Consider the following 23,945-nt stretch of genomic DNA (forward strand, 5'->3'; position numbering starts at 1 on the left):
GATTGCAGCCCTGAGAGCAATAAAAGATAAATATCAAATAGACTACACTTTAATTCTGTGTGCAAATTGGGTATAAGATCAGCACCTGGAAATAGGTACTCTGTTTTAGGATGGCATGTTAATGCTTAGAGGAGTGGGTGGTAAAATCCATCTGTACTATCCACACACAGAGGTCAGAAAGATCCTCCAGGATATTTAATAATTTTCAATTAAATGTTATAAAGTTCATAGATACGTATCAGCCAGAACCTTCTTCAAGGACAAGATTTACAACTATACAAACAGAGCAGTTATAGAGTACTGAGATAGATACTGCACATATCTTGAATAAGACATTGTCATGGCAACAATAGATGCAAACTGAGCAATGTAGCTAAAACGATGGTATTACACTAAGTGGTTTTAACATCTTTCCATCTGAAAATGTGATTTTCTGTCCACTATGCAGTATCAGGGTCTTTATCCTGTTATTTTGCTCCTTTATTCTTTTTTTAACAGGGTAGGTTCAGTGATCCAAATGAAAAAGTTCATGATTCATAATAGACACATTTCAGGACATTTCTTGTAGTGTGTGGTATCAATATGATTCTGTCCTGTTTCACCAGTGAATGGTGTTTATTTTCAGTGACACCAAAACAAATTCCTGTCGGAGTGTTGCTGTTGGCAGAAGAAGCAAATGTGATGGTGCTATCACAGCACCACACTGGGCCCGATGCTAATTCCCTCTGCCAGAGCATCTGTGCCGAGCTTGGCCACTGGATCGGGATTTGGCAGGCAACGCTCGAGGCAGCAGGCCGTGTGTTTCTTAAGGCCGGAGTCTCCCCTGGGGTGACAGAGAGGGGACAGAACAGAGAACAGGTTTCTTTGCTCCAGCGCCAGCAGCACGGCTGTGTGTGAGCACGAGTGTCGATGTGTGCACTCACTTGCGGGAGATGGCGAAGTGGTGGGAACGCGTTCGAGTTCAATGCAGAGTGAAAAAGGCAGCAGCTGCTGAGTGAAACGCCAGCACTGTGCATTGTTGTCATATATTGTTCTTTGGAACAGTGAAGCTGTTCAGGCTGATACTCCTCACGGCCTCACCAACTTTTACAGCCTTCAAGCAAACTAATGGATGCTTCCTGGAGTTATGTTGTTGGTAAAACCACTGTATTAATATTAATTATCAATTAACATTATTAAGTCCGGTGCAATTGTCGATTTTCTTTATGTCTTTACAACATATGACATTCAGAAATTATAAAAATGACGTCTATCGTTTTTCCTTGTTAGCATCAATGACCAGTAACTTTTCACTTGGAAGCTTCCCTCTGAAAGGGCAATTATCAGATCATGATTTACAATATGTTACAGTGCTTCACTGCTAAAGGCTTCCTGAGAGTCTGTGCGCTGCACAGAAACAGAGCTATTAACCTTTTTAGTCCTGGCTTCATACTCAACTGAATGAAATTATGCACTTAACATTCAAGGCTGAGCTGACGATAGTTTCTCCTGCCCATACGTCACAGTGTTATAGCACAGAGCGGTAATGGGATTGCATAATGTAAAAATGGCCCAATTAACACTAAAGTGGACAAAGTGAATGGTAACGTTTACGTCTGCATTTAGATTTACTGCTTGACATCTTAAGTGCTGCATTTTTGTTGACTTTGCAGTTTCAGGCCTAAGAAGATGCCCGCTCCAGTCATCGCTCCAGTCTTTCTTTTCTGTCTTTTTGTTTAGTTTTGTTCTGCGATGGGGAGAAAACATGGATGAGCAGAACATCAGACATATGTAGGCGGTACCACAGATGTCTCGTACCAGGCTACATGGAGTTTGCTCAGGCAGAGATGGGAATTATGCGAAAATAAATACAATACATTTGGAACTTAGGAACAACACAATGTTGTCATATAGTATCTAACGTATAGAGCAAAAGTCTTTAACCAGCCCTCATTTTTATCATTTCTTTGATTGAATCTCTGAAAACTATCAAAGATAACAGCTTGACAGACAGAAAATATTATTATTTCAAAAGCACGGTGATTCCAAAAGAAGTATTAGTCAAAAGCTTGGCATATGTTTGCAGAGTGTGCAGGGTGACTTTAATTTGTTTTTTTAAATGAAACTGGACAAGTGGAGGAAAAAAAGAAGTGGCAGACAAACAAAAAACTATCTGCAGCAGGTGAACGGTATCTAAAAGTCATGTCCTTAAGAAACAGAAAATAAAAACCACAGGACTCAAAAGGGATGCTGTGCAATAGATTCTACATTTGCAAAGCTTATACATTTTCACTCCACTGCTTAGTGAAAGGACCAAAAATGTGACCACTGTTACTCAGCGAAGAAAGTCAAACAAACGTCAGAGGGTTGTTTGACCAGTCGTGTGATATCAGTGGTTGACTTTAGTTCCATTAAGTAGATTTGACCCCAATGCTGCAAAAACAAAAAAGCCAAATGTGCAGTCTGTGCAGCAGGTATCATTCAGCTGTCAGTGCCTACTCAAATCAACATCTAGCCACCTGTAGCATAGCTCAGACAGATGCTGTTGTTGGCTTGGGACCAATGGGAACAGGGTAGAATACAAAACAGGAGTACAAGAATGCTGCATATTGTCTGTGTGTGAGGCAGCTCGCACACAATGCGAGCCTTCATTTGGTTTGCTTCCATTGTGCCTGGGATTTCTTGGGTCCTGTCTCAGCTGAAGAACAGAAAAGTCTTCATTCAGCCTGCTAGGGCTTCTTCAGACCTGCCATTGTCGTGGCATCTCGTCTCTCTGTCGCAGTGTTTTCCTTTCCCTCGAGGATGATTGATACCTCTCCGCTGCAGAGACACGACTTTATAATTGTCGCTCAGCAGACTGTGCGGTTTGGAAGCTTCTGACTGATACCGGTGCCGCCTCACCTCTTCGTTTCCTGTTCTCAAAATAGGAAAGTCAGAGAGGATTGAGATTACTTACAAGGTCAATGAGGCAGTCTTGCTAAACGATACTGAATATGGTTGATGGTTTAATAATGCAGCCGCCTTGGACTTTCACTCAGACATTTCTCTCTTCTGTGCCTCCCATGGCTGTTTTAACCAACAAAACTTGGTGAATAGCTACTTTTACTCCTGAATGCACCCGAATAATTTAGGAGTGATGTCATTCGAAGTAGCAGCACTGTGAACACACTGTTTAATTTTGCCGTAAAAAGGAGAGCCAGATGATAAATGGTCGACCTCCAGACTGAGCCTGCTCTGAATGATTTAGTCAAAGCAGCCAAAGTGCCTCGAAAGAATGGCTCCTTTAGGGGGGAAAAAACACAGACACACACACACAAAACTTTTCTTCTTTATACGTTTTCTGAGGAAGTGCCTGAAAAAAGTCGTGACAGGCTTGTTAAAGCAGCCCCCCCTCCTCAACACACACCACCCTAACAATGCTACCCCGCCACTGTTCTCCTTCACTGTTGCTCTTCTGCTCTACTGGTTGATGACGACTAAGAGGATTTAGCTCAGCCTGCTGCAAAACCCTTGGTTCCCTTCAAGTTAGACTAAGAAGTGTAGGAAAATGTTCGTGTGAACTTCACTTTCAGTTAGATGGGATTTTCTTTTTATTCTGAACGGAGATCACTTTTAGGTGCTCACGGGCCACTTCTGGTCACATGTTTGATTGCAACCTCGAAATTAATTAAAAAGCCAAAGTTCCTAAATGTGTATATTTGGTTGACACTTGGATCAAATAGAAGAGTAAGGGGCTCATAATACCCGCTATCCGGCTTACATCAAAATAATATCACATTAGCTGTTACAAGCCGCCGTGTCTGCCGGTCGTGCACGTCTCGATTTCAGACAAATTTTACACATCAGCACTGGAAGTCAAAACCCAAAGCAAAGACATACTTTTGCAACACCTCCCTCTGCATAATCTGTGAATCCCCAAGTTTCTGTACTGATATGTCATTAAATCTGTGGTAAAAATCAACACAATCATACACTTGTGTCTTATGTACACTGTATATAATGGCAGCTAATCCCCCACTCTAGAAAGCGACAGCTCTAAGAAGACTTATTAATATTTGCAGGAGTGCCTATTATGCAGGAGACATCCATTAAAGTCACAGTTAAAGAGTTCTAAAAGAAAAATGTCAACAGAAGTTTAAATGAAAGTCTTTCTGGCAACATGGCCTAAAGGCAGTTTTTTTCTTCTTCTTCTCTTCTACTAAATGTGTCAATGCTACAACCCACAAACGTTTCTACAGAGTCTCAGGAGGTAGAGTGGGTCGGTGGCTCGATCACGCCGGCAGCATCTTTGGGCAAAATACAGAGGATCCTTTCTGTTTCGAAAATGGGAAATTTTTGAAACGTGTTCAAACAAACATGGAAAAACAGTGTGACATTATTTTTCTGTGTTCATAAACCTATTAGTTTTGGCACGATCCCCAACACCACTGGGTCCAATGTAGCCCCGAACAATGACAGAGCCTCGACCAGACATTCACGGTCTCTCCTGACCTCCTCCACACACATATTGATAACAATTAATAGGTCAGGAGAGTTAAAATTTGGATTCAAAAGACCTGTTTCCATCATTGGAGTCCACTTCTTGTGTAATCTGGCATACGTCAGCCATAAAAATAGCTACTTGAAAGCCACTGAGACAATTTCTGATGAGGCTTTATTGAACACTAGCTGGATCAACTGAAGGGCGGGATGAATCTTGCACGTCTTGTGTTAAGACTTTACTGGATTTTTTCCTATTCCTTTAATGACATGAATATTAGATACTGTTCATTTGCTGGAGATAGCTCTTTGGGAATCATCTTAGTGCAAAAATCTTATTTTTATGCCTGTCAAACTGTGTTATGTGTTGCATTTTTTTTAATAGTTAGGTGCAGTTTTTATGCTTGAATGAGTCACAGGTTATACGACTGATCTGAAAATAAGATAAAAAGCAGCCGGTGTTCAAAGAAAAACTTTGATAGACCATCAGAAAGCCTGGGGAACTATAAATTACAAGAAAATCTGACTCCATGGATGGAAACCTGAAGAAGTAAAGGGTGGCTCGAGACCTTTGCGCAGTTCTGTACGTGTTCTGTGCAATTGTTGGCCGTCATCTCTTTTCCTGAGCGTGTTTAGTAAACTCACCATCTGGGTTGTTGTGAATGACTCATGTGTTTGTGCTTATTAAAAACACCCCAGCAGTACTAAACTAAACATGTTTTCCTGCCTTCATCTCTTTCTGCGTGTCTGTGTTTAGATTGTGCAGTCTGACCCTGAAGAAGCTGGTCGTCATGAGGGAACTTGATAAAGAGCTGATTTCTGTGGTCATAGCAGTAAAAATCCAGGTACGCTCTACATACAGTTATAAACACGACACAACAGAATGTGGTTTGTGTGTCCTGGTTGAGGTAGTCATGTTGATTGATCTCATTTTGGTCATTTAAAGAAATGTTTTGTTTTAAATGGTAGTACGCATCATTTTAGGTCCTTCATATGCACACTCTATAAAGTGTTGCAAAGTAAGTAGCAGCTTTCAGAGAGAGTGCATACTTTCAGCATATAGTGCTCATTAAATGAAACACCAAAGGGTTAGTATTTTTTTTAAATTATTTAAATATTCATGTGTGTTTTTGCAGGGCTCCAAACGGATTTTAAGGTCCCATGAGATTGTGCTGCCACCCAGTGGGTCTGTGGAGACTGATCTGGCTCTCACCTTCTCGCTGCAGGTAAAGGAGAAAAAAAAATCATCACCTTAAAAAAACAACAATGAGAAAACTCAAACATATGTTCCCAAATAAACCATATGGGAACAGGTCTTAACTCTGCATTTGTTCTTCTTCTCCGAGGTAACATCTGACATTGTTAACTATGCGTGGGATGAGGTTTATTGCCATAGTTGCCATGGTAACACAGTTCCATTATAGATCATTTTGAGTATTGTAAGAAATGAAGAAATGTATTTTCTTCTGAAAGCATGTATTAGTCTTTGAGCGTGCACAGATATTAAGCCTGGCAACAACAAAATCTGCATCAATTTGCGCACGCACACGCGTTCACTACAAGCTGGAGGCTGAAGCAAACTTTAATGGCGTGTCTCTGGACTATTTTCAGTCAGCTCGGTTTCAAAAACAAACCCACAGGGTGATGAAGAGGCAGATTAGGCGACTTTTAATTGAGGATGTTTGAATTGCTCGTAATGCAATAATTAGCATTTGTCATTTTAAGTGAACAGTTCATCAGTTTATGTCCCGCAGTGCTCCAGTTTGCCTCGCTGATGGTTTTGAACACCAGTGCTGGCTTTTTCTATGTATTTGTTTTTGTTTTTTTGTCTTTTTATGGACTTTGAGTGAAATATAGAATATCAACAGACCTTTGCTCAAATCTATACTCCAAGCTGTGGGTCCAAGTATGAATGAGTAACTTACACTTTTTCCTCCTTGTTTTCCTGTTTCTCTCACACTCAGTACCCACACTTCTTAAAGCGGGAAGGAAACAAGCTGCAGATCATGCTCCAGCGGCGGAAAAGATACAAGAACCGAACCATTTTAGGCTACAAGACTCTCGCGATTGGATCTATCGATATGTCAGAGGTACAGTCTTGCCCTGCATATATGCTCATGTTCTTCGCCTCGAGTGTTAACAGTGGGTTCAGGAGCTCTGCTGCACTTGTGTTCTGAAGACTCTCTTTAATAGCAGAAAAGTGCCGGTCATTTTTCTACCATCGTGCCAAAACACTTAAAACACTTAAAAATAAGTAATAATTGAAAGCCTTAAATTATCCATAACATGTCCCTCTGTGTGGATACAGTTCTTTTTTTCCCCCGTTTCAACCCAGATTATGATTTTTATTAAATAAATACACATTTTATTGTTGTTCAAATTAGAGGCTTATAAGTTCTAATAAAAGTATCTTCTGAATTAGGGCTCATAACCCAAAGAGATGTTGGGCAGCTTTTTGTGCTCATCCAAAAACCAAGTGACTGATTATGAGCCCTTGGCACAGACTTGTAAAAGATCCTGTCCTATATAGACTCTCAAACTTAAAGAAACACACAGCGACCAAGTCAAGCTGTTGGTGTTGTTGTTGCGTTGGTTGTCTGTGGTCATTCTCTTTGCAGTGGTTTGGCTTTTACTTTAATAAATTTTGTGTCTTTGTTGTTTGCAAGTCATTTTGTGCATTGTGTTGTTGTTTGTAGGCATTTTTTAGTTTCTTTTTGTATTTTTGGTGAGAATTTATAGTCAGTTTTGGATTTCTTAGCAGTTTTTTTTTAAATAATTTTGAGTTTCTTTGCTGCTGCTTTGAATTATGCTGAGGCTGAGTACAGTAATATATCATATCTTTGTCATGCCTTGTACCTCGTTGTGGTAGTGAACAGCTGCTTCACAGACTCTGTACTGAATGTTGTCCAGCAGGCCTGGGTTTTTTTTTTCCATCTTTTCAAAATCCAAATAAAAAGAAGATAACTTCTCTTTGAAAATTTTCTGTAACCACCATGAAGAAAATTGACAGTTTAATAGCAATAACACAGGTTTAATGCATTTATTTTCTTATACTTTTAGTAGATGAATCTTTTATGTTTTAGGTGCACTTCCATGATCTTTGCATAAGATATTAAGCATTTGTAAAATCATCAAACATATGTACAGCAGCATCAGAAAGACGCTAAAAATGGAGGAAAAAATAGAAACAGGCTTTTTGTGTTTTAAGAAAACCTTGAAGACACAAATGAATGGCTTGATTTCACTGCACATGATGCTGATCCACCAAGCAGTTCCCATTTGGCTGACAAAGCTCAGCGGAGCTTATTAAGGTCACATCTCGGCAGCTGAGAGAAGGATAAAAAAAGCATTAATGCAGCTGAGATTGGGGGGGAAAAAGAAGAAGCACAGAGCTGTACTGACTCGAAAGAAAGAAACAGTCCCTACAGTTTCAGCTAAAGGATTTAAATCTGTGAACAAAACCTACCACATAGGATACAGTGTAAGCTGCTGCAAGGGGATGTATGCAGTCTCGTGAGACTGTTGGAACAGAAAGGATCGGTCTGATTTTCAGCAGTATTGTCCTTAAGTGACCTGGGTTTGTTCTCTGCTTAGGTGCCGTGGAAGAAGGCATTTGACCTTCAGCTGTTTGTGTGAAGCCTCTTAGGTAGTGTAGTACCTGCAGGAGGTGACTGAACTGGGCATTTCCTCTCTCGCTCATGATGTTTGGCCTCTCGCAGGTGATGCAGCACCCGACAGAGGGAGGCCAGGTTCTGCCTCTCTGCAGCAACCAGAAAGACATGCTTGGAAAAGTGGCAGAGATCTGGATCTTTTCCCTGTCCAGTCAGCCAATAGACCATGAGGAGGCAGCCCTGCAGGGGGGACAGAAGATCAAATGCTCTGGTATGCTTTGCTTCTCATTACCCCTGATGCTCTGAGGCAAAAACAGCGTGACGCCATCATAATCACCTAATATGCTTGATGAGTTAAACAGAGTGGCGTTTCACAGGGTTTAGAGTGTTTTTTTCCCTCACTTCTCTTTCTCTAATCACCATGAAAGCAATAAAATCCAGGTAGCATGCAACATCATGCATATATTTAGAAACTGGCTGGTTGTCAAATTTTAAAGGGGTCATCGAAAAATGTATGAAGCATCTTCTACACTCAGTCTTTAATCTGCCTGCTATCTCCAGATAACTACTCAGAAGAAGAGTACGAGAGCTTCTCCTCAGAGCAGGAGGCCAGCGATGACGCCGTGCAGCCACAGGTGATTTTATTTATTTGTTTATTTTTAAAGGCTTTTGCAGTTTGGAGGGATAACATGTTTTACATTATTCAAGTCAGTCTGTATTCTCTCTGTATTGGTTTAAAAAATATACGTGTTGTGTCCTTCATGTTTTCAGGATCTCGAGGATGACGAGTATGACGTGAGAAAACCAAAGAAGCAAAGGAGGTCGATTGTAAGGACTCCCTCCATCACCAGAGTAAGAGATGTGAAACAGCAACTGGAGGGCTACTCTGAGCATCCTGCCTGCAGGGAAACAAAGCTTGTGGTGGTTAATTCTCCATCCAACCACAGCGTGACAACTTAAACTTTAAGAGTTTGGCCTGATGAAGAAAGCCGTGTTAATTAGAGAGCTTTAGATTAATTTTGTCGCTGTTTTCACCTTTCTGCACTCCAACAGCTTAACCAAGGTTAATTGGCTTCTCTTGTAAAGATAATTTAGTTTCTTTCTTTATCTTGGCACGTGTACTGAACCGCAAAAAAATAATTCCAGATTCTGTTGAAGCTGCACTGTAAAACAAAGGGCCTGGGAGTCCAGTTGACTCGTGGGTTTTACCTGTTTTTTCTCCATAGAATCATTTTTCGTTTGTTTATACCTGAGGTAAAACTACTACATAGTGCAAGAAGGTTCTGGATGCAGAAAACTGCTAGAAAAAAAGCGCCACACCTATAATTAGCTGCTTTTCAACAAACCTAAACAGCAGATGATGGATGTTATAAGGCTCAGCAAGTCAGAGCAGCAGATGAAAGCCTCAGAAAGCAGATGGAGGATGATGTTGCTTGATTATTGATTTACATGAGCACACACTGCAAAATCGATACCCAGCCAACACTGCAAATGTATCTACTGCTGGTAAAATTACTAAATTGGAGGAGCTCCTGCTCAGCAGTGGCTGCAGCTGTTTTTTGTACTGGCCGAAGTAAATCAGAACTAGGTCACAATCTGACTTGCGGCTCTGCGTTTGTTCTCCTGTGTTTTAGCAGCAGAACTTTAAGCAGCGTGTGGTGGCTCTTCTGAAGAGGTTCAGAGTTTCAGATGAGGTGAGTGTCACTGTCTTGCGTTGGTCTGGTCGTCTGACTGTGGAGCTGCAGAGCCATCGGATATGTGATGTTTTTGTATTTGTGAAGGTGTTGGACTCGGAGCAAGATCCTGCAGAGCCACCTCCCGATGTGGAGGAGGAGGATGTGGACCTGGACAGCGTGGAGTTTGAGAACCCCAGCGACAGCGGCCCAGACATGGATGATGACGACAGCGTCCTCAGCACGCCGAAACCTAAACTCAAGTGAGTGACATACTTATCCATGGTGTTCATGGATTTCCTGCTGGTTAGACTACATGGACTGTATATAGCTTCTGTATGTAGCTTCTGGTCTTTCTAATCGCCAGCAGGGGGCAGTCCTCTTGTTGCAGACATATCTTTTATTGTATATAAATCTGTAAGAAAAGCACCTTTTGCTCACTTTAATCTGTGACCTCAATTGAGTTTATGTTCTCCTTTGTACGGTGGCCCTGAGAGGCCAAACGGACTGCAACTTAAGAAAACTCCAGCAATAAGAAAAATGCTGCAAAAGCACACAAAACACAACGCAAATGGGAAAAACGACAACGGAAATAGGAAAAAACAAAACAGAAATAGGAAAAAACAGATTTCCAAAAGCACAAGGGAAGTGTTTCTGGGGAGACAATAACCCGACGGACCGGTTGCAGGAACCAAAATATGCTAATAATTGCGCTGGGAGACACTTAAAAGAAGTGGAGGATCTATTGGTTTTGTGAGGAAAGAAAAGATGAGAGGTAAGTTAGTGTTAGCCTAACTATTAGCCTAAAAATCCGTCATCAGTATTATATGAATCGTGATAAAACACACCTACTATGTTTTGGGTTCCTGCAACTGGTCCGTCGGGTTATTGTCTCCCCAGAAACACTTCCCTGGAGTTTTCTTAAGTTGCAGTCTGTTTGGCCTCTCAGAGCCACCGTACCTTTACAAGTTTCAGCTCTTTGTTAATACAGCACAATGTTTATTTTGTAAATAGTTTTCCCGTTTACAAGATATTCCCTCAAATATTCCTTAAAATAGACAACAAAGGAGGGGCGCGCTTTAGGATGTGGCCTCTTTGTGACTGACAAGGTGTGAATCTGCGGTTTACTTGGTGTATCAGTCAAATCTGGCTTCTCTGTGTAAGTCGGCAAACCAGTTCACAGCAGCTGCGTCCATTTTACCTGCTCCAATGTAACGTTGGCAGAAATTCTTTTTAATTTGTTACAGTTGGTCCATAATTTTCCAAAAATATTCTGAATAGTGAAAATGTTTAAAAACGATTTATAAAACGGTCCAAAAGACTCATGTGTTTATGTGTGGGAAACAGGTGCAGAGTTTATTGGGACATGTGCAAACTTACTTGGAAATATAATATGCAAGTCAAAACAGAGTTTGCACAACTCAAACGTTCAGATTTGGATTCCTCACTCCATAAGACTGATTTTCAGTCCAGTTCTTGTGTAATTTGGCATAGATCAGCCGTTTCGCCCTGTTTCTCTTTCTTAGGAATGGATGCTTGACAGACTGAACTCATTTCTGGCCGTGTACTTACCCCCTCACTCAGAGGAGACTGCCAAGTCAATAAACCTCAGCAGGTATATTTACATGATGTGAAACAAATGTATTTTTCTTCTGTTTCAGGCCATATTTCGAGGGTCTCTCCCTCTCGAGCTCTCAGACTGAGATTGGCAGCATCCACAGCACTCGGAGCCACAGGGAGCCTCCCAGCCCGGTGAGACCCCCGACACACGAGCACATTGTGAAACACCAAATGGCCTCCAGTAGTTTCTGCTTATCTTCCACATTAATTGATTTCAAATCTCCTCCTTCACTTAAACAAATGAGTTAAGTAACATGTGAGTGAACAGCTGGAGGCAGGTGAGCTGCTCTGATGGCTTCTCCGGCTCAGGTTTTTCCTTCAGCCTTCAGGTTTATCCCTCTGGTTGCCTGTTTGCGAAACTGTAGGGCTTCAGTTGAACTAACAATTCATGATGATATGTCGAGTCAGACAATGCTTTACTTTCTCTGAAATTAAAGTTTCCCAGAGTCCATCAAATCCAGGTGATGTTTATTATTCTTCCCACAACCTCATTCCAGGTTGACCCAGATAAAACCAAGTGCACCGGGGATGACGGCGTGTCTGATAACATCCCTTTTGTGAGTGTGAACCTAAGCTTTTTCAGATTGATGCACTGACTCAATATTGTATTTTTATTATATGTAAGAAAGGCTAAAGAAGATCTCCTGTGTTCTCTGTAAGACTGTCAATAAAACCTGTAATCCAAAGACGATCCTTAAGGCATTTAAGATGTGAAAAAGTGTTGAAGAGCAAGAATGCAGAAACACATCTGCCAGCTCTTAGCTCATAAACACTGTTCCAGTTTTTCTCTGCTTCTGTTTCCCCTCAGGAGCAGCCAGAGGCGGTGACCCCTACCACAGAGCTGGAGATGGACAACATGGACACGTTTTTAGAGAGACTCCCACCGAGTGGCAAAATGACCAAAACAGAGTCTCTTATCATTTCATCCAACAGGTAAATATACATAATTTAATGATAACACACTTATTTCAAGCCTGTAAAGGCAACGCTGTAAATGCGCACGCATGATTCTTCATGTCTGAATGCAAAGAATTGTTTAACTTGTCTCTCTCTTCCTTTGCTTTTTTCGCTTTTAGGCAGGAACCAAAGTTGGCAGGGAGGCGAGGCAGGAGCACATCGCTGAAGGAGCGCCAACCCAGCAGGCCCCAGAATGAGAGGGCCAACAGCCTGGACAATGAGCGGTCTCTGGATACCAGATGCCACCTACAGGTAGGAGGGTAGAAGTGCAGGGGAAACCAAAAACAAACCAAAAACTATGAGTTTTCTTGTATTCACAGGCGTGGGAAAGATTTTCTGAATATTAAAGATTTTGGCATTTAGCCTTTATTTGACAGCGGGGAAAAATAGACAAGAAAGGAGGGAAAACGTGTCGAGGGAAGACACATAACAAAGGGTAGCAGGGTGAACTCAAAACCAGGCCGCCTAATTTCAGCCAGAAAGCATAAGCCAGTGCACAGGAATGTTAAAACAGTTAATATGAAGATAATTCTCAATTCAGGCAAGAGAGTCACTGTTTTGGCAGCATATATGTATAGGACAGAGGTGCTTATTGTAATGACCGTCCGTGTGTTAATGTATTCATAGACATGTCTAATAGATTGTGCCGGAAAAGAAAAGTATGAGATCTTACATTAACATGAACCTAACATTAAGGTTTACCTATTTTACTTCCCTAGATTCCCAGAAAGACAGTGTATGACCAACTTAACCACATCCTGGTATCTGATAACCACCTCCCTGATAGTATCATCCTCATCAACACGTCTGACTGGCAGGGCCAGGTAAGCAGCAGGCCTTTTCAAAGATAAAGGTCTTACTTACTTGTATACAATTTTCATTTAGGTCATTTAATTAATTACATTTTCTTTGACCAGTAGTTTTTAAGTGTTTAAAGATTTACAGAGCATTAATTATTGGTTTATAATGGAGTCCCTCCTCTCTCAGTATCTTTCAGACATGCTGCAAAACCACCATCTGCCAGTGGTCTGCACCTGCACCACGGCTGACATCCAAGCTGCGTTCAACACCATCGTCTCCCGCATACAGAGATTGTAAGTCTGCCTCCCATGCTTTATGAAAGCACGCACACTCTGGATTAATGTTGCAGTAATGCAGAGCTGCGCTGCTCGTTTTTCTCCCTAGCTGCAACTGTAACTCCCAGACGCCTGTTCCTATAAAGATAGCGGTGGCCGGAGCGCAGCACTACCTCAGTGCAGTTCTGAGGCTTTTTGTGGACCACCTGTCCCACAAAACTCCTGACTGGCTCGGCTACATGAGGTTCCTCATCATCCCTCTAGGTTTGTGACGGCATAGCTCTCGTCTCTTCTGTTGTTAGGTGCACCAGTGGGGTCATGTTTTTGTTTAGTGGGATTAGGCAAAAACTACTTTGATGATTTTCTTTAAAGTTGGTACAGAGGTCGAGCACGGACAAACGGAGGCCCATTAAACTTCAGGTGGCGCTTACAGCAGAAGCAAATGGTTAGCATGGGTGGAGGACTGGGGGCTAGAGGTGGAGCTAGACTGTTAAGCAAGATTATCCATGTAACCATCACGTACGCTATATGGACAGAAGCGTTGGGCCACCTACACATTACACCGACAGGAACTGCGAGGCTATACTGTGAAGCTCCCGGCACACAGTTTTTGTGCTGATGTTAATGCCAGAGCTGATTTAGAGCTCTGCAGTTAGAGATTCAGCAGAGCTTGGGCGACGTTTACACACTCTACACCTCAGCACTCTGCAGTTGAGCTGAGCTGCTGTGGTTCCTAAATGCTTCCACTTTTCTTCAAGAGGAGGCGCAGCTTCCCTCGAAGGGCTATACTAAAACGTTGATGTTTTATGTTTTTATAACAACATGCTGACCTATGTGCTAGAAGCATTACATACTAAAATTATGTAATTTATTATCTTCATATCCATATGATTGGAGCAGAATCGGCTGAAATCTTTGCCTTCTATAAGCTGTAAACACTTTTTAAAGATATATTCATTTGTGACTGCAAACTGAAACTACTGCTACTTACTTGGAAAAAATTACTTTATATGATTTCTCACATAAGTTATTTTATTGGGTTTTGCTTTCCAGACCCATTTTCTGTCAGTCAGTCAGAATCAGCTGTGAAGCTGCTAAACAGGAAGTCATACAAGGCTCCTTTCTCAGTTCTCAGTTTGTGCCTTCTCGATTCCTTTCCTCACATCTTAGTCCCTTCAACCAGGGAAGAAAGAAGGAGAGAGGAGCTGAGGCGACACACATTTATCAAAATCCTTAGACATCCTTGCTTCAAAGTCTGCTGTATCCCTGATATAACTGTGTTTGTGACTTTTTTTATTTTTAAGGCTACTTCTAATAAAAATCAAATAGTTGACCAATTTATAAATAACTCAAACACTTTATGAATAGACATAAATTATTCTGCTCCTTCCCTGGTTTATATATCCCAGCTGTGTGCAACTCTGTTATACGCTGCAAAAATACTTCTGCAGAGGATGTAAGTGTGCATCCTCAATTATATCTCCTCAGGCAAGCCTCCTCTGTCCTCCGACCTCTGACCTCCAGATAGATTTTGGGATCCAGTAACGTCTCTTAGCATGGCATACAGAGGCACAGGCAGGAGGACTGAGGACAGAGGAGACAAGGAGGCACAAATGACAGAAATGAGAAAGCGACGTGCACTCAGGGCCTCACTGTAAGGAAGCAAAAGCAACTTTGTGGGATTTGACCACTAAAGCTAAAAACTTTCATGAGCCGTCTGGATATTTCAAATTTTCTGTTTGTTTTTTTTCATAATTCGCACATTTGTGAAAAGCAGACCAGCAGCTTTTTCAGAGGTCTTGTGCTCTACTAATTTTTCAATATTTAAAAGTGCTGTATTTGTGTAAATTGCAGTGCTGCTTGTTAATATTAGTTTTAACCTTGTTGTAGTGGAAACGCGGTGGTGATATTGATGTCAAACTGCAGCAGCTCTGCACTGTTTTTTTAAAATCACGACTCTCTCTCTTTTCCATTGGCTTTAGGTGCACATCCAGTCTCCAAGTATCTCGGCACTATTGACTATCGATACAACAGTTTGTTCCAAGATGCTGCCTGGAGGGACCTGTTTCACAAATCAGAGGCTCCAGTTGTTGGTGGGCTGTCACGCTTTTCTTTGAACAACATAACACTCATTTGTTCAAAGTTTAAAGAGCTCTTAAAGAGCCACTGAAATGATTTCAACCAGAAACATAATTATGATGTTACATGCTCACTAGCCACTTTATTAGGTACACCTATTTGCTTGTTAACACAAATATCTAATAAGGCATTAACCTGCTGAAGCTCAAAATTTAAACTCAAAATGAGGGAGAAAGGGGATTTAAGGGACTTTGAATGTGTCATGGTCGATGATGCCATCTACTTCCCATGCAACCATCTCTAGGGTTTTACAGAGAATGGTCAGGGAAAAGAAAAAACAACATCCAGTGAGTGGCAGATTTTCTTTGAGCTGCCTGGACAGTAACACTGAAGAGCATCTCTAAATGCACAACACGCCAGACACTGAAGAAGAGCACACCAGATGCTTCTCCTGTCAACTCAGAACATTAAACCGAGGCTACAGTTTGCACCAAAGTTGGACAACAGACGAATGCTGCGTGTCTGGTGGTCTCAATTTAAGCTCCTACGTTCGCTCAGATCATCTCAAAGGAGTTTATTGAACATGACAGAAAGTTTTCTATAGTCAAATGGCTTCCACAGTCACTGGATCATAGTCCAGTGAAGCACCTGTGAGATGTGGGGGAACTGGACTTTCTCATCAGGGGTGTGTAGCCCACATATCAAAATCTCTGAGGAATATTTCCAGCACCTTGTCGAATCTATAACAAGTATTATGGTAATTCTGAAGGCAACAGTTGACCCATACCGGTACCAGTAAAGTATACCTAATAAAATGGCTGGTGAATGAATACTGTATGTTGCTGACTCTGTAATCAGGTACTAATCACCGTCTCCTTTACAGTCCAGGAGAACCCAGATGTAGTTTCCAGGGTAACACAGTATATGGTGGGAGCTAACGGAGCTCACCAGCTCCCTATCGCAGAGGCCATGCTCACCTACAAGCAGAAGAGGTACGTGCTTTTTTTCTCAGGATTTCACCCTCATTTAATGACAAAATAAAGTTACAATCTAGTTGTTATCAGAGATGCATGGAAGCCTTTGTTTTAGGCGTTACAGTCAAAAAATCGGAGTCTATGTTTGCTCTAACATATGCTTCTAATGCAGAGCTTTCAGTATTTTTAAACGGGGTTTCAAATGTTTATTTAAAGAGAAATCCACAGTGATAAGTTACTAGAATCTCCCTGAACATTACAAATTGAATTAAAAATACCTGCACTGCATATATTATTACGTATATGCTGTAAGTATGCTTCTGTGGTGCAAGTTACTCACACGCACAAGAAGGTTTTAAAGCAAACATTAACTACGGAGAGTAGATTATTAGACATTTGCTAGTAGTAAACAGCCAGCTTAGCTCAGGCGAAGATTAAAGGCCACAGAAATGAGGTGCACCTTCTGGTTTCCATTTTGCCCCTTTTTGAAAGAAATACTGAGTGAATAGTTTCACTAATGTTGCAGGGTTTGTCTGTTTGTGTGGGGGTGGGTAGTGTGTCTTCTAAGCATCACTGTGTTCCCATCACTGTGTGAGTGAATAACATGATTTATCTTTGTGTTGTATGTTTTCTTTCTTTGAAGGAAAAAGAGCTTTCATTTTGATTTTGCAGTAAGGTATTGTGAACGATAGTCTGTTTCTCATGTAGCCTGGTGATTCATGCGCTTTCTCTGTGGTTCACGCATTTCTCCTTGAACCCTCTCATTGTTTTTTGGATCTTGTCGCTTTAACAGCTGGCTAAATTATCAAAAGTTCCAATGTAAGCTTTCCAGAGTAAAGCTGCAACGACACAGAAGCAGTATGAGATGTTTGAAGCTGCACCAGATGAAGTTTTGATTTTGACGTTTTTATGAAATCAGCCAGTGGGATGCAAAGGAGCTTTATACACTGATTACATTTCTCAGCATATAAAGATATTTAAAAATAAATAAAATAACCACATTAGTTAGGATGTTGTGTAAAATATATATGTAACAGGAGCACGGTGACCACTGTGTGTGTGTTTTCTATAAGTTTCAAAGTTAAATGTTTCCCCATTTCTCAGTTCAGATCCTCCTTTGTTGCAATTCTCCCTTCTGGCAGCATAGGTTGTTCAAAAACATGTGTATCTCATTCAGCATTGGAGCTTCCACACATGTGCATATTTCCCTATGTCTGGTGCACTAATGTGATAGCATCTCTACTAATATGCATGCTCTCATTTGAGCTGTGAACTCGTACAAAGCCAGATGGGTCCCCCTCTTGTTTGGTCCAGAGGACGTCAATTTAAAAAAGGAATTCAAGTTTTGATTGGTCAGGCCAAAAGACTTTCTGGTACATATATCAAATGAGCACTGCCTCATGTATTTTATTAACATGTAGAGGTTTAACGGTTCTTCAGAACTGCTTTTCACACCATGTGGTTATTTCCACTGCTGTGCATGTTTGTTTTTAATGCAGTGCCATCTGAAGATAATTTTTTTAGCCTTGCATTTTGATATTTCCCCTGATTCTTGGAATCAGATGTTTAAAAACCCTAAATTCTTTAATTAATTGACCAACTTTAGTGGTAGATGTTGGAATAGCTGTTTACTTTCTCATTCTTTAGTTGCCCACTGTTTTTGCAAACAAGGCTGTTGTGGTAGAGAGAGTAATAGCTTCGTAGTGCAGTGTTTAACACAACAGTCAAAAGTCATTTTGTAGTAATAGAGAGGGGAAGATTTATATATCATTTCTATCTGCTCATAAAGAAACAACTATTGGGTGATTAGTAAACTGAGCTGAGCCCATCTCTGTGCTAAATGTGCTAAAAGCTAACGAAAACTGTTTTAAATGGATGTTACAGCAGTAATAACCCTGCACATAATCCTATGTCAAACCAGGAATTGGCAATGGTTTGGTATGGATTTAATAACCATGATTTAATATTTTAATTAGTGAACTTTTAATGTGCAGGAAGCAGATTCGGTTCCTTTTGATTGGACCAATGTTTTAATAATTAAATTTTACCAGCATCCGCTGAAGAGCTTTTAGTGCTGCATGTATGCAGGCGTTTGCTGAAACAGAACAATTCATTCTCAGCGCTGAGCCGCCGTAATTTTCAAGGAACGATGGTGCTGTTAAAGTGGCAGGTGAACATTTACAATCAGCCTCTTTTGTTTCTCCCTCCCTGCTGTTTCATGCTTCCCAGCCAATCATGTCTGTCTGTTATTTATCTACTAAGATGTATGAGATGTGGATACTGTCAGTAAAAATAGGGTGTTATGTTGATGCACTCTTCTTTTATTTAATTATGAGCTGCAACCACCAACAACATTGTTTGGTTGAATCCAGTTTAATATCGGACAAACATATTTATACATGTACACACAAATTACACATACGAGTCTGTAGGGCTTTAATAGCTAAACAGGCATTTTATTGTATGAATATTATTTATTTCTAAATTATTTTAATAGGCTGTGTCTTGGAGAGGTTCAGGTGATTTGATTATTTTTATTTTATTTAATGGAATAGCTCAATAAGCACAACTATATATCCATTTATTTTGGAGAGCATCACTCTTTCTATGCGCTTGCCTGTAGGTAAATATCCATGCACAAATTTGAGGTAAATCTTTAGATGATCCTGCTGGATGTTCAATAAATAATTTTAATAACTTACTGGAAATTGTGCAAATTTGTTCCAGTGAGAATTATTAAGAAAATATTTGGAGATTATTGAGATCATTGAGAAGTGCCACTCTTGGACGTGGAAAAAGCTTATTTTAATTAGAGGAGTATAAATGCTTCTATAAAGTGCATGTTCATAATTCAGCTGTCTTCAACTGTTTACATGGGTTGATGTGCATGTGCATCTTTCAGATATCAAACATTAAATTTAATGAATGGATGAAGTGGCTCAAACAATACTCACGTACTCTGTCGTGGTCCATACCAGGCAGACATCAGGCTCTCTCTCTCTCCGGCTGCTTTGAAGTGATTACAGCAGAGATGTGTTTGTGTTGGAAAAACAAACTGTTACCTACTGTAGGCTGTCTGTCTCTCTCTCCCCCTCCTCTTTAGTCTCTCTGTTTCTTCCCTGGGGGGGCGATGGCAGGTTTCTTCAAGGCAAGAGCAACGACCTTTCGTGTCGCTGAACATCTTTACATTCAGAACACGTAGACCTACAGAACAGTAGAACTTTATTCCGGCTATTTTTCTGGGTATTTCCGGGAAAATAGTTCACACAGTAGAAGGCTTGTTAAATGTTGTAATGCACTACCTCTGACAGGTAGTGCATGGAGCCAAAAGGTTTTGGACTTAGGTTGGTGCTCTTCCTTTTCATCGACTCCTTTATGACTCTAGTTGACTTGTTCCCCTGATGGACTTGCTGCCTTGCTGAACGCCCTCATGACTCTGTTTGGGTCGATCCAGTCTGGTGCTGCAGTGATTTGATGGCTTTGCTCGAGGCCCCAAATCGGCCAAAAGCTTGCATGTTTTGCTCTCTGCTTCTCCAACTCCAATCAGAGGCCTGCCGTCAGGAAGTGAACCCGTTTTAGTGGAGGTTAAATCCAAGCAGCATGTGCAGCTGAGCTTTGCATAGTCCCCTATGCAAGAGAGGACTCAATTATTTCCAGATGTACAACAATGGAAATCAGCATCACCCAAAGTCATTATGCACAAGCTACTAATGACTAGATTTCAATGTTACTAACTTTAGATTTACATTTCTTCAAATTATAATCTTAATTTATTTTAGTACTCTTTGTAGCCAAGTTTAGGAAATGCTTGTAGCATGTATTCCCTTTAGAGCTGGCTACTTTATTTTGATCAAACTCTAATTTCTCTCCTTGTGCCTTCTTGTTACCTGCACTCGTTACAGCCCAGATGAGGATTCATGTCAGAAATTCATTCCTTTTATCGGGGTAAGTATTATCTCTCTCTCTGCCTAAATACACTGATCAGGCATAGCATTATGACCACTGACAGGTGACGTTTACCTCTTTATCGTGACACACGTTAGTCAGTGGGATATATCAGGGAGCGCGTGAACATGTTGTCCTAAAAGTTGATGTGTTAGAAGCAGGAAAGGGCTTGAGGATTTGTGCGAGTTTGACAAAAGGTCAAATTGTGAAAGCTAGACGACTGGGTCTCCAAAACTACAGCTCTTGTGGGGTTTTCTTGGTCTGCAGTGGTCAGTGTCTATCAAAAGCAATCCAAAGAAGGAACAGAGATGAACCAGCAACAGGGTCATGGGTGGCCAAGGCTCACTGATGCACATGGGGAGTGAAGGCTGGCCCGTGTGGTCCAACAGACCGCAAATGAGCTACTGTTGTGGAAAAACTTGATGCTGATTGAAAGGTGTCAAAGATTACACAGTGCATCATATTTTTGTTATGCGTGAGGCTGCATAGCTTCTGACCAGTCAGGGTGTCCTTGCTGACCCCGTCTACCGGTGAAAGCACCAACAATGGCCAAGTGAATAACAAAAGATGATCACGGAGCAATGGAGGAAGGTCTGGTCTAATGAATCACAGTTTCTCTTGCATCACCGGGTGTATATGCATCGCTTACCTGGGGAACATCTCTCTGTGAATAGTTCAAGTTCAAGGTTCTTTATTTGTCACATGCATAGTTATAGAAGGTATATAGAATAGAAGGTAACCAGGCGAAGGCAATGCAATGCTTTGGGCAATGTTTTGCTGGGAAACCTTGGCTTCTCCCATTCATGTGGATGTTACTTGGACAGGTACCACACCTAGCATTGCTGCAGAGGATGCACCCTCTTTCATGGAAATTGCATTCCCATCCTCTTTCAGCAGGATAATGTGCCCTGCCACAGAGAAAAAATTTGATCAGGGATGATTTGAGGAGCACAGAAGCGAGTTTAAGGTGTTGACTTGACGTCCAGATTCCCCAGATGTCAATCCAAGTGAGCATCTGTGTGATGTGCAGGACAAATGAGTGTAGGTGTGAGGGATCTGTTGCTAACATCTAGGTGACAGATACCACAGCATGCCTCCAGGGGTCTACTGGAGTCCATGCCTCGAGTACTCAGGGCTGTTGTAGCAGTAAATGAGTGACCAGCACAATTTTAACCAGGCAGTCACAGTGTTATGTCTGATTGATGCAAATGCTGCACTTTTCAGTTTATCTGTGGGTTTTTGTGGCACTTTGAAGTGGTGCTTAAAGTGATAAACCTTTGCTTTTCCATTCTGTTCTTCAGATGGTGAAAGTTGGCATTGTGGAGCAAACAGCTGCAACATCAGGTACACCACTGTTTGGCCACTTTGTGGTTGTTGAATATTAAAAGAGATGTTTTGTCATAGGCTGCATGTTAAACCTTTATATAAGACTTCATTAGACAGCTTTACTGAATGAAGTGAGCAGCATTGCCATATCTACATTCCTGTTGATCCTTATGAGCTTATTAGATGTAAATATATTCTCAAGGCATTAATAATCAATTCCAGAAGGACTTGTTGATTTATACTGTAGCAATTAATCCTGTGAGCCTGATGTTATATCATCTTTGTTATGCTGAGACTTTGAATAAATAAAAAGCTTCATGTTAGTGTTGCAAGTCAACAAGAAGACATTTTTGTGTTTAAAGTCATTTAAATGGAGAGATGGCTAGTTTACTGACTGTAGGTATGATGCAATCTAACAATATTTCAAAAGAAATTGCAAGAAATTGTTATTCCTGATGCTGCTTGCCTCCTTTCACAGCTCTTTTTTGCTTTTTCCTTTCTCAGGAGACTCTGATGATGCAGCGCCTCTGGGCTCCTCGCTGCTCTCCTCCACCCCTCCACAGGTATCACCCGCTTTCAAAGAGGCATCGCCCACGCCGCCCTCGTCTCCCTCTGTCAACACCAGCTTTTGTGCTTACAGGTAAGATGTGCTGCCTGCTGGAGGGAAATTACATCAAGTTCTTTTTTACTAATGTCCTTGTAAATCAAAGCAACGTCTCTGCACAAAGTTTAAAATTAAATGTTTGAGCCAGAAGATATTTCATCTTCTCAGACTCTATACAAAGCCTAAGAGCAAAACTGGCACATTGCAAGAAGCTTTATGCAACGCAGTCTCTTTGAGGGGTCCCAGCTTTCAGATTCAAAGCTACTGATGCAAATTCTTTACAAAAATCTGTAACGTTTTACGACTTGTACGTGTATTCCTCAGCTGTATATTTGTCTTTCATTTGTTTCATTTAAGCACATCTTTCCTTTAAAGTCTGAAGTTTCACATATCAGGATATAAAAATCTGTTTTTTTGCAGCTTCTAAAATGTAGAAATATTTGAGTGTGTCATTGTTTATTTAACAAAGAATCAAAAGAGAGAAGCAGTGTGAATAAACTAGAGAGATTAATTATTTTAAAAATGAATACCATGTTCGTGTACTTATATAGTGCTGTATTTATGTACATTTTCCTAAAGACAATGACTGCATGAATTCCTTCTATACGATACTGCTCAATTCTCTATATTATCTCATATTGTTTTTATGTAATTTATGCAATAAAGTTTAAAATTAAAGCCTTTTCACAGTATCAACATTGCTGTTTTCCTGCAGCTCTGGTGGTCAGGTGGAGCTCATGGGGCTTCAGGTGGACTACTGGGTGGCTCCGACAGAAAGGAAGAAAGATGTGGAGAAGCGAGACTCCTCCTCCAAAAACACTCTCAAGTGCAATTTCCGCTCGCTGCAGGTCAGCCGGCTGCCACTGGGGGGCGCAGAGCCAAGCTCCCAGCCCACCATGTCTATGACTGTGGTGACCAAGGAGAAGAATAAGAAGGGTATGTTGTATGACTGTGTTGTCACGGTGCGCTGAGGCAGTCATGGGAAGCCCAAAGGCAGGGGTGTCAAACTAATTTTGCATCGTGGGCTGCAAACAGCCCACTTTGATCTTACAGTAAGGGGGCCGGTACTGTGAAACTCCGCCTTTCTGTCAGTATAAAGAAGTTTAACTACATAATATCTACATATAAAAAAGGGACAATTTCAAACATAAATCTCGGGATTTCTACATGAAAAAAAAACTGCTGTGGTAAGGAAAAAGAGATCTGTGAGCATGACTCCTCGGGCTTAAACTGAGAAATAAATGTGCAAAATCACGAAAATAGTAGCTCGTTGTTCAGACCGCCTTGTAACTATAAAACAGAAATATTTTGTTAATTCACAGAAAATCATAGTCATATTCTTTTTTGTAGTCCCTTTGTATGAAAACGAATTTCTGTAGTTGATAGAACACATTTTTTGTTTTTTTTGTTTTTTACTATAATTGAATTGTTTATCTATTGATTAATTACTTTGGTGTAATATGAAAAGCCATGGGAGAGGCCTTAATCAGGTTGAAAATACATTTAAAAGTCCAAAATTTATGCCCTTCTTCATTCATTCCAGAGCCATCTAATGGGCCGAATTAGAGGCTTCACTGGGCCAATTCTGGCCCCTGGGCCTCATGTTTGACACCCCTACCCTA

At 40.9% G+C, this 23,945-nt stretch overlaps 1 protein-coding gene across 2 annotated transcripts in view; it reads left to right on the forward strand.

The window, feature by feature from the left end:
• Nucleotides 1-23,945, forward strand: part of pacs2 (phosphofurin acidic cluster sorting protein 2) — a 61,398-nt gene that overhangs the window by 34,170 nt on the left and 3,283 nt on the right. The window contains exons 2-23 of one of the 2 annotated variants that reach the window (XM_005746499.2): nucleotides 5,216-5,303; nucleotides 5,595-5,684; nucleotides 6,423-6,548; nucleotides 8,178-8,340; nucleotides 8,631-8,704; nucleotides 8,841-8,921; nucleotides 9,704-9,763; nucleotides 9,851-10,005; nucleotides 11,404-11,494; nucleotides 11,860-11,919; nucleotides 12,171-12,295; nucleotides 12,439-12,571; nucleotides 13,039-13,143; nucleotides 13,307-13,413; nucleotides 13,505-13,659; nucleotides 15,378-15,488; nucleotides 16,358-16,466; nucleotides 17,092-17,124; nucleotides 20,351-20,393; nucleotides 21,695-21,737; nucleotides 22,224-22,359; nucleotides 23,039-23,259. In XM_005746499.2, coding sequence (XP_005746556.1) covers nucleotides 5,216-5,303; nucleotides 5,595-5,684; nucleotides 6,423-6,548; nucleotides 8,178-8,340; nucleotides 8,631-8,704; nucleotides 8,841-8,921; nucleotides 9,704-9,763; nucleotides 9,851-10,005; nucleotides 11,404-11,494; nucleotides 11,860-11,919; nucleotides 12,171-12,295; nucleotides 12,439-12,571; nucleotides 13,039-13,143; nucleotides 13,307-13,413; nucleotides 13,505-13,659; nucleotides 15,378-15,488; nucleotides 16,358-16,466; nucleotides 17,092-17,124; nucleotides 20,351-20,393; nucleotides 21,695-21,737; nucleotides 22,224-22,359; nucleotides 23,039-23,259 — 2,309 coding nt within the window. The remainder of the gene's footprint in view (nucleotides 1-5,215; nucleotides 5,304-5,594; nucleotides 5,685-6,422; nucleotides 6,549-8,177; nucleotides 8,341-8,630; nucleotides 8,705-8,840; nucleotides 8,922-9,703; nucleotides 9,764-9,850; nucleotides 10,006-11,403; nucleotides 11,495-11,859; nucleotides 11,920-12,170; nucleotides 12,296-12,438; nucleotides 12,572-13,038; nucleotides 13,144-13,306; nucleotides 13,414-13,504; nucleotides 13,660-15,377; nucleotides 15,489-16,357; nucleotides 16,467-17,091; nucleotides 17,125-20,350; nucleotides 20,394-21,694; nucleotides 21,738-22,223; nucleotides 22,360-23,038; nucleotides 23,260-23,945) is intronic. The other variant, XM_005746500.2, reaches the window with a different exon arrangement.

The sequence above is a fragment of the Pundamilia nyererei genome, unplaced genomic scaffold (assembly GCF_000239375.1).
Source record: "Pundamilia nyererei isolate P.nyererei 1_Seehausen unplaced genomic scaffold, PunNye1.0 scaffold00179, whole genome shotgun sequence".
NCBI classification, from domain to species: domain Eukaryota; kingdom Metazoa; phylum Chordata; class Actinopteri; order Cichliformes; family Cichlidae; genus Pundamilia; species Pundamilia nyererei.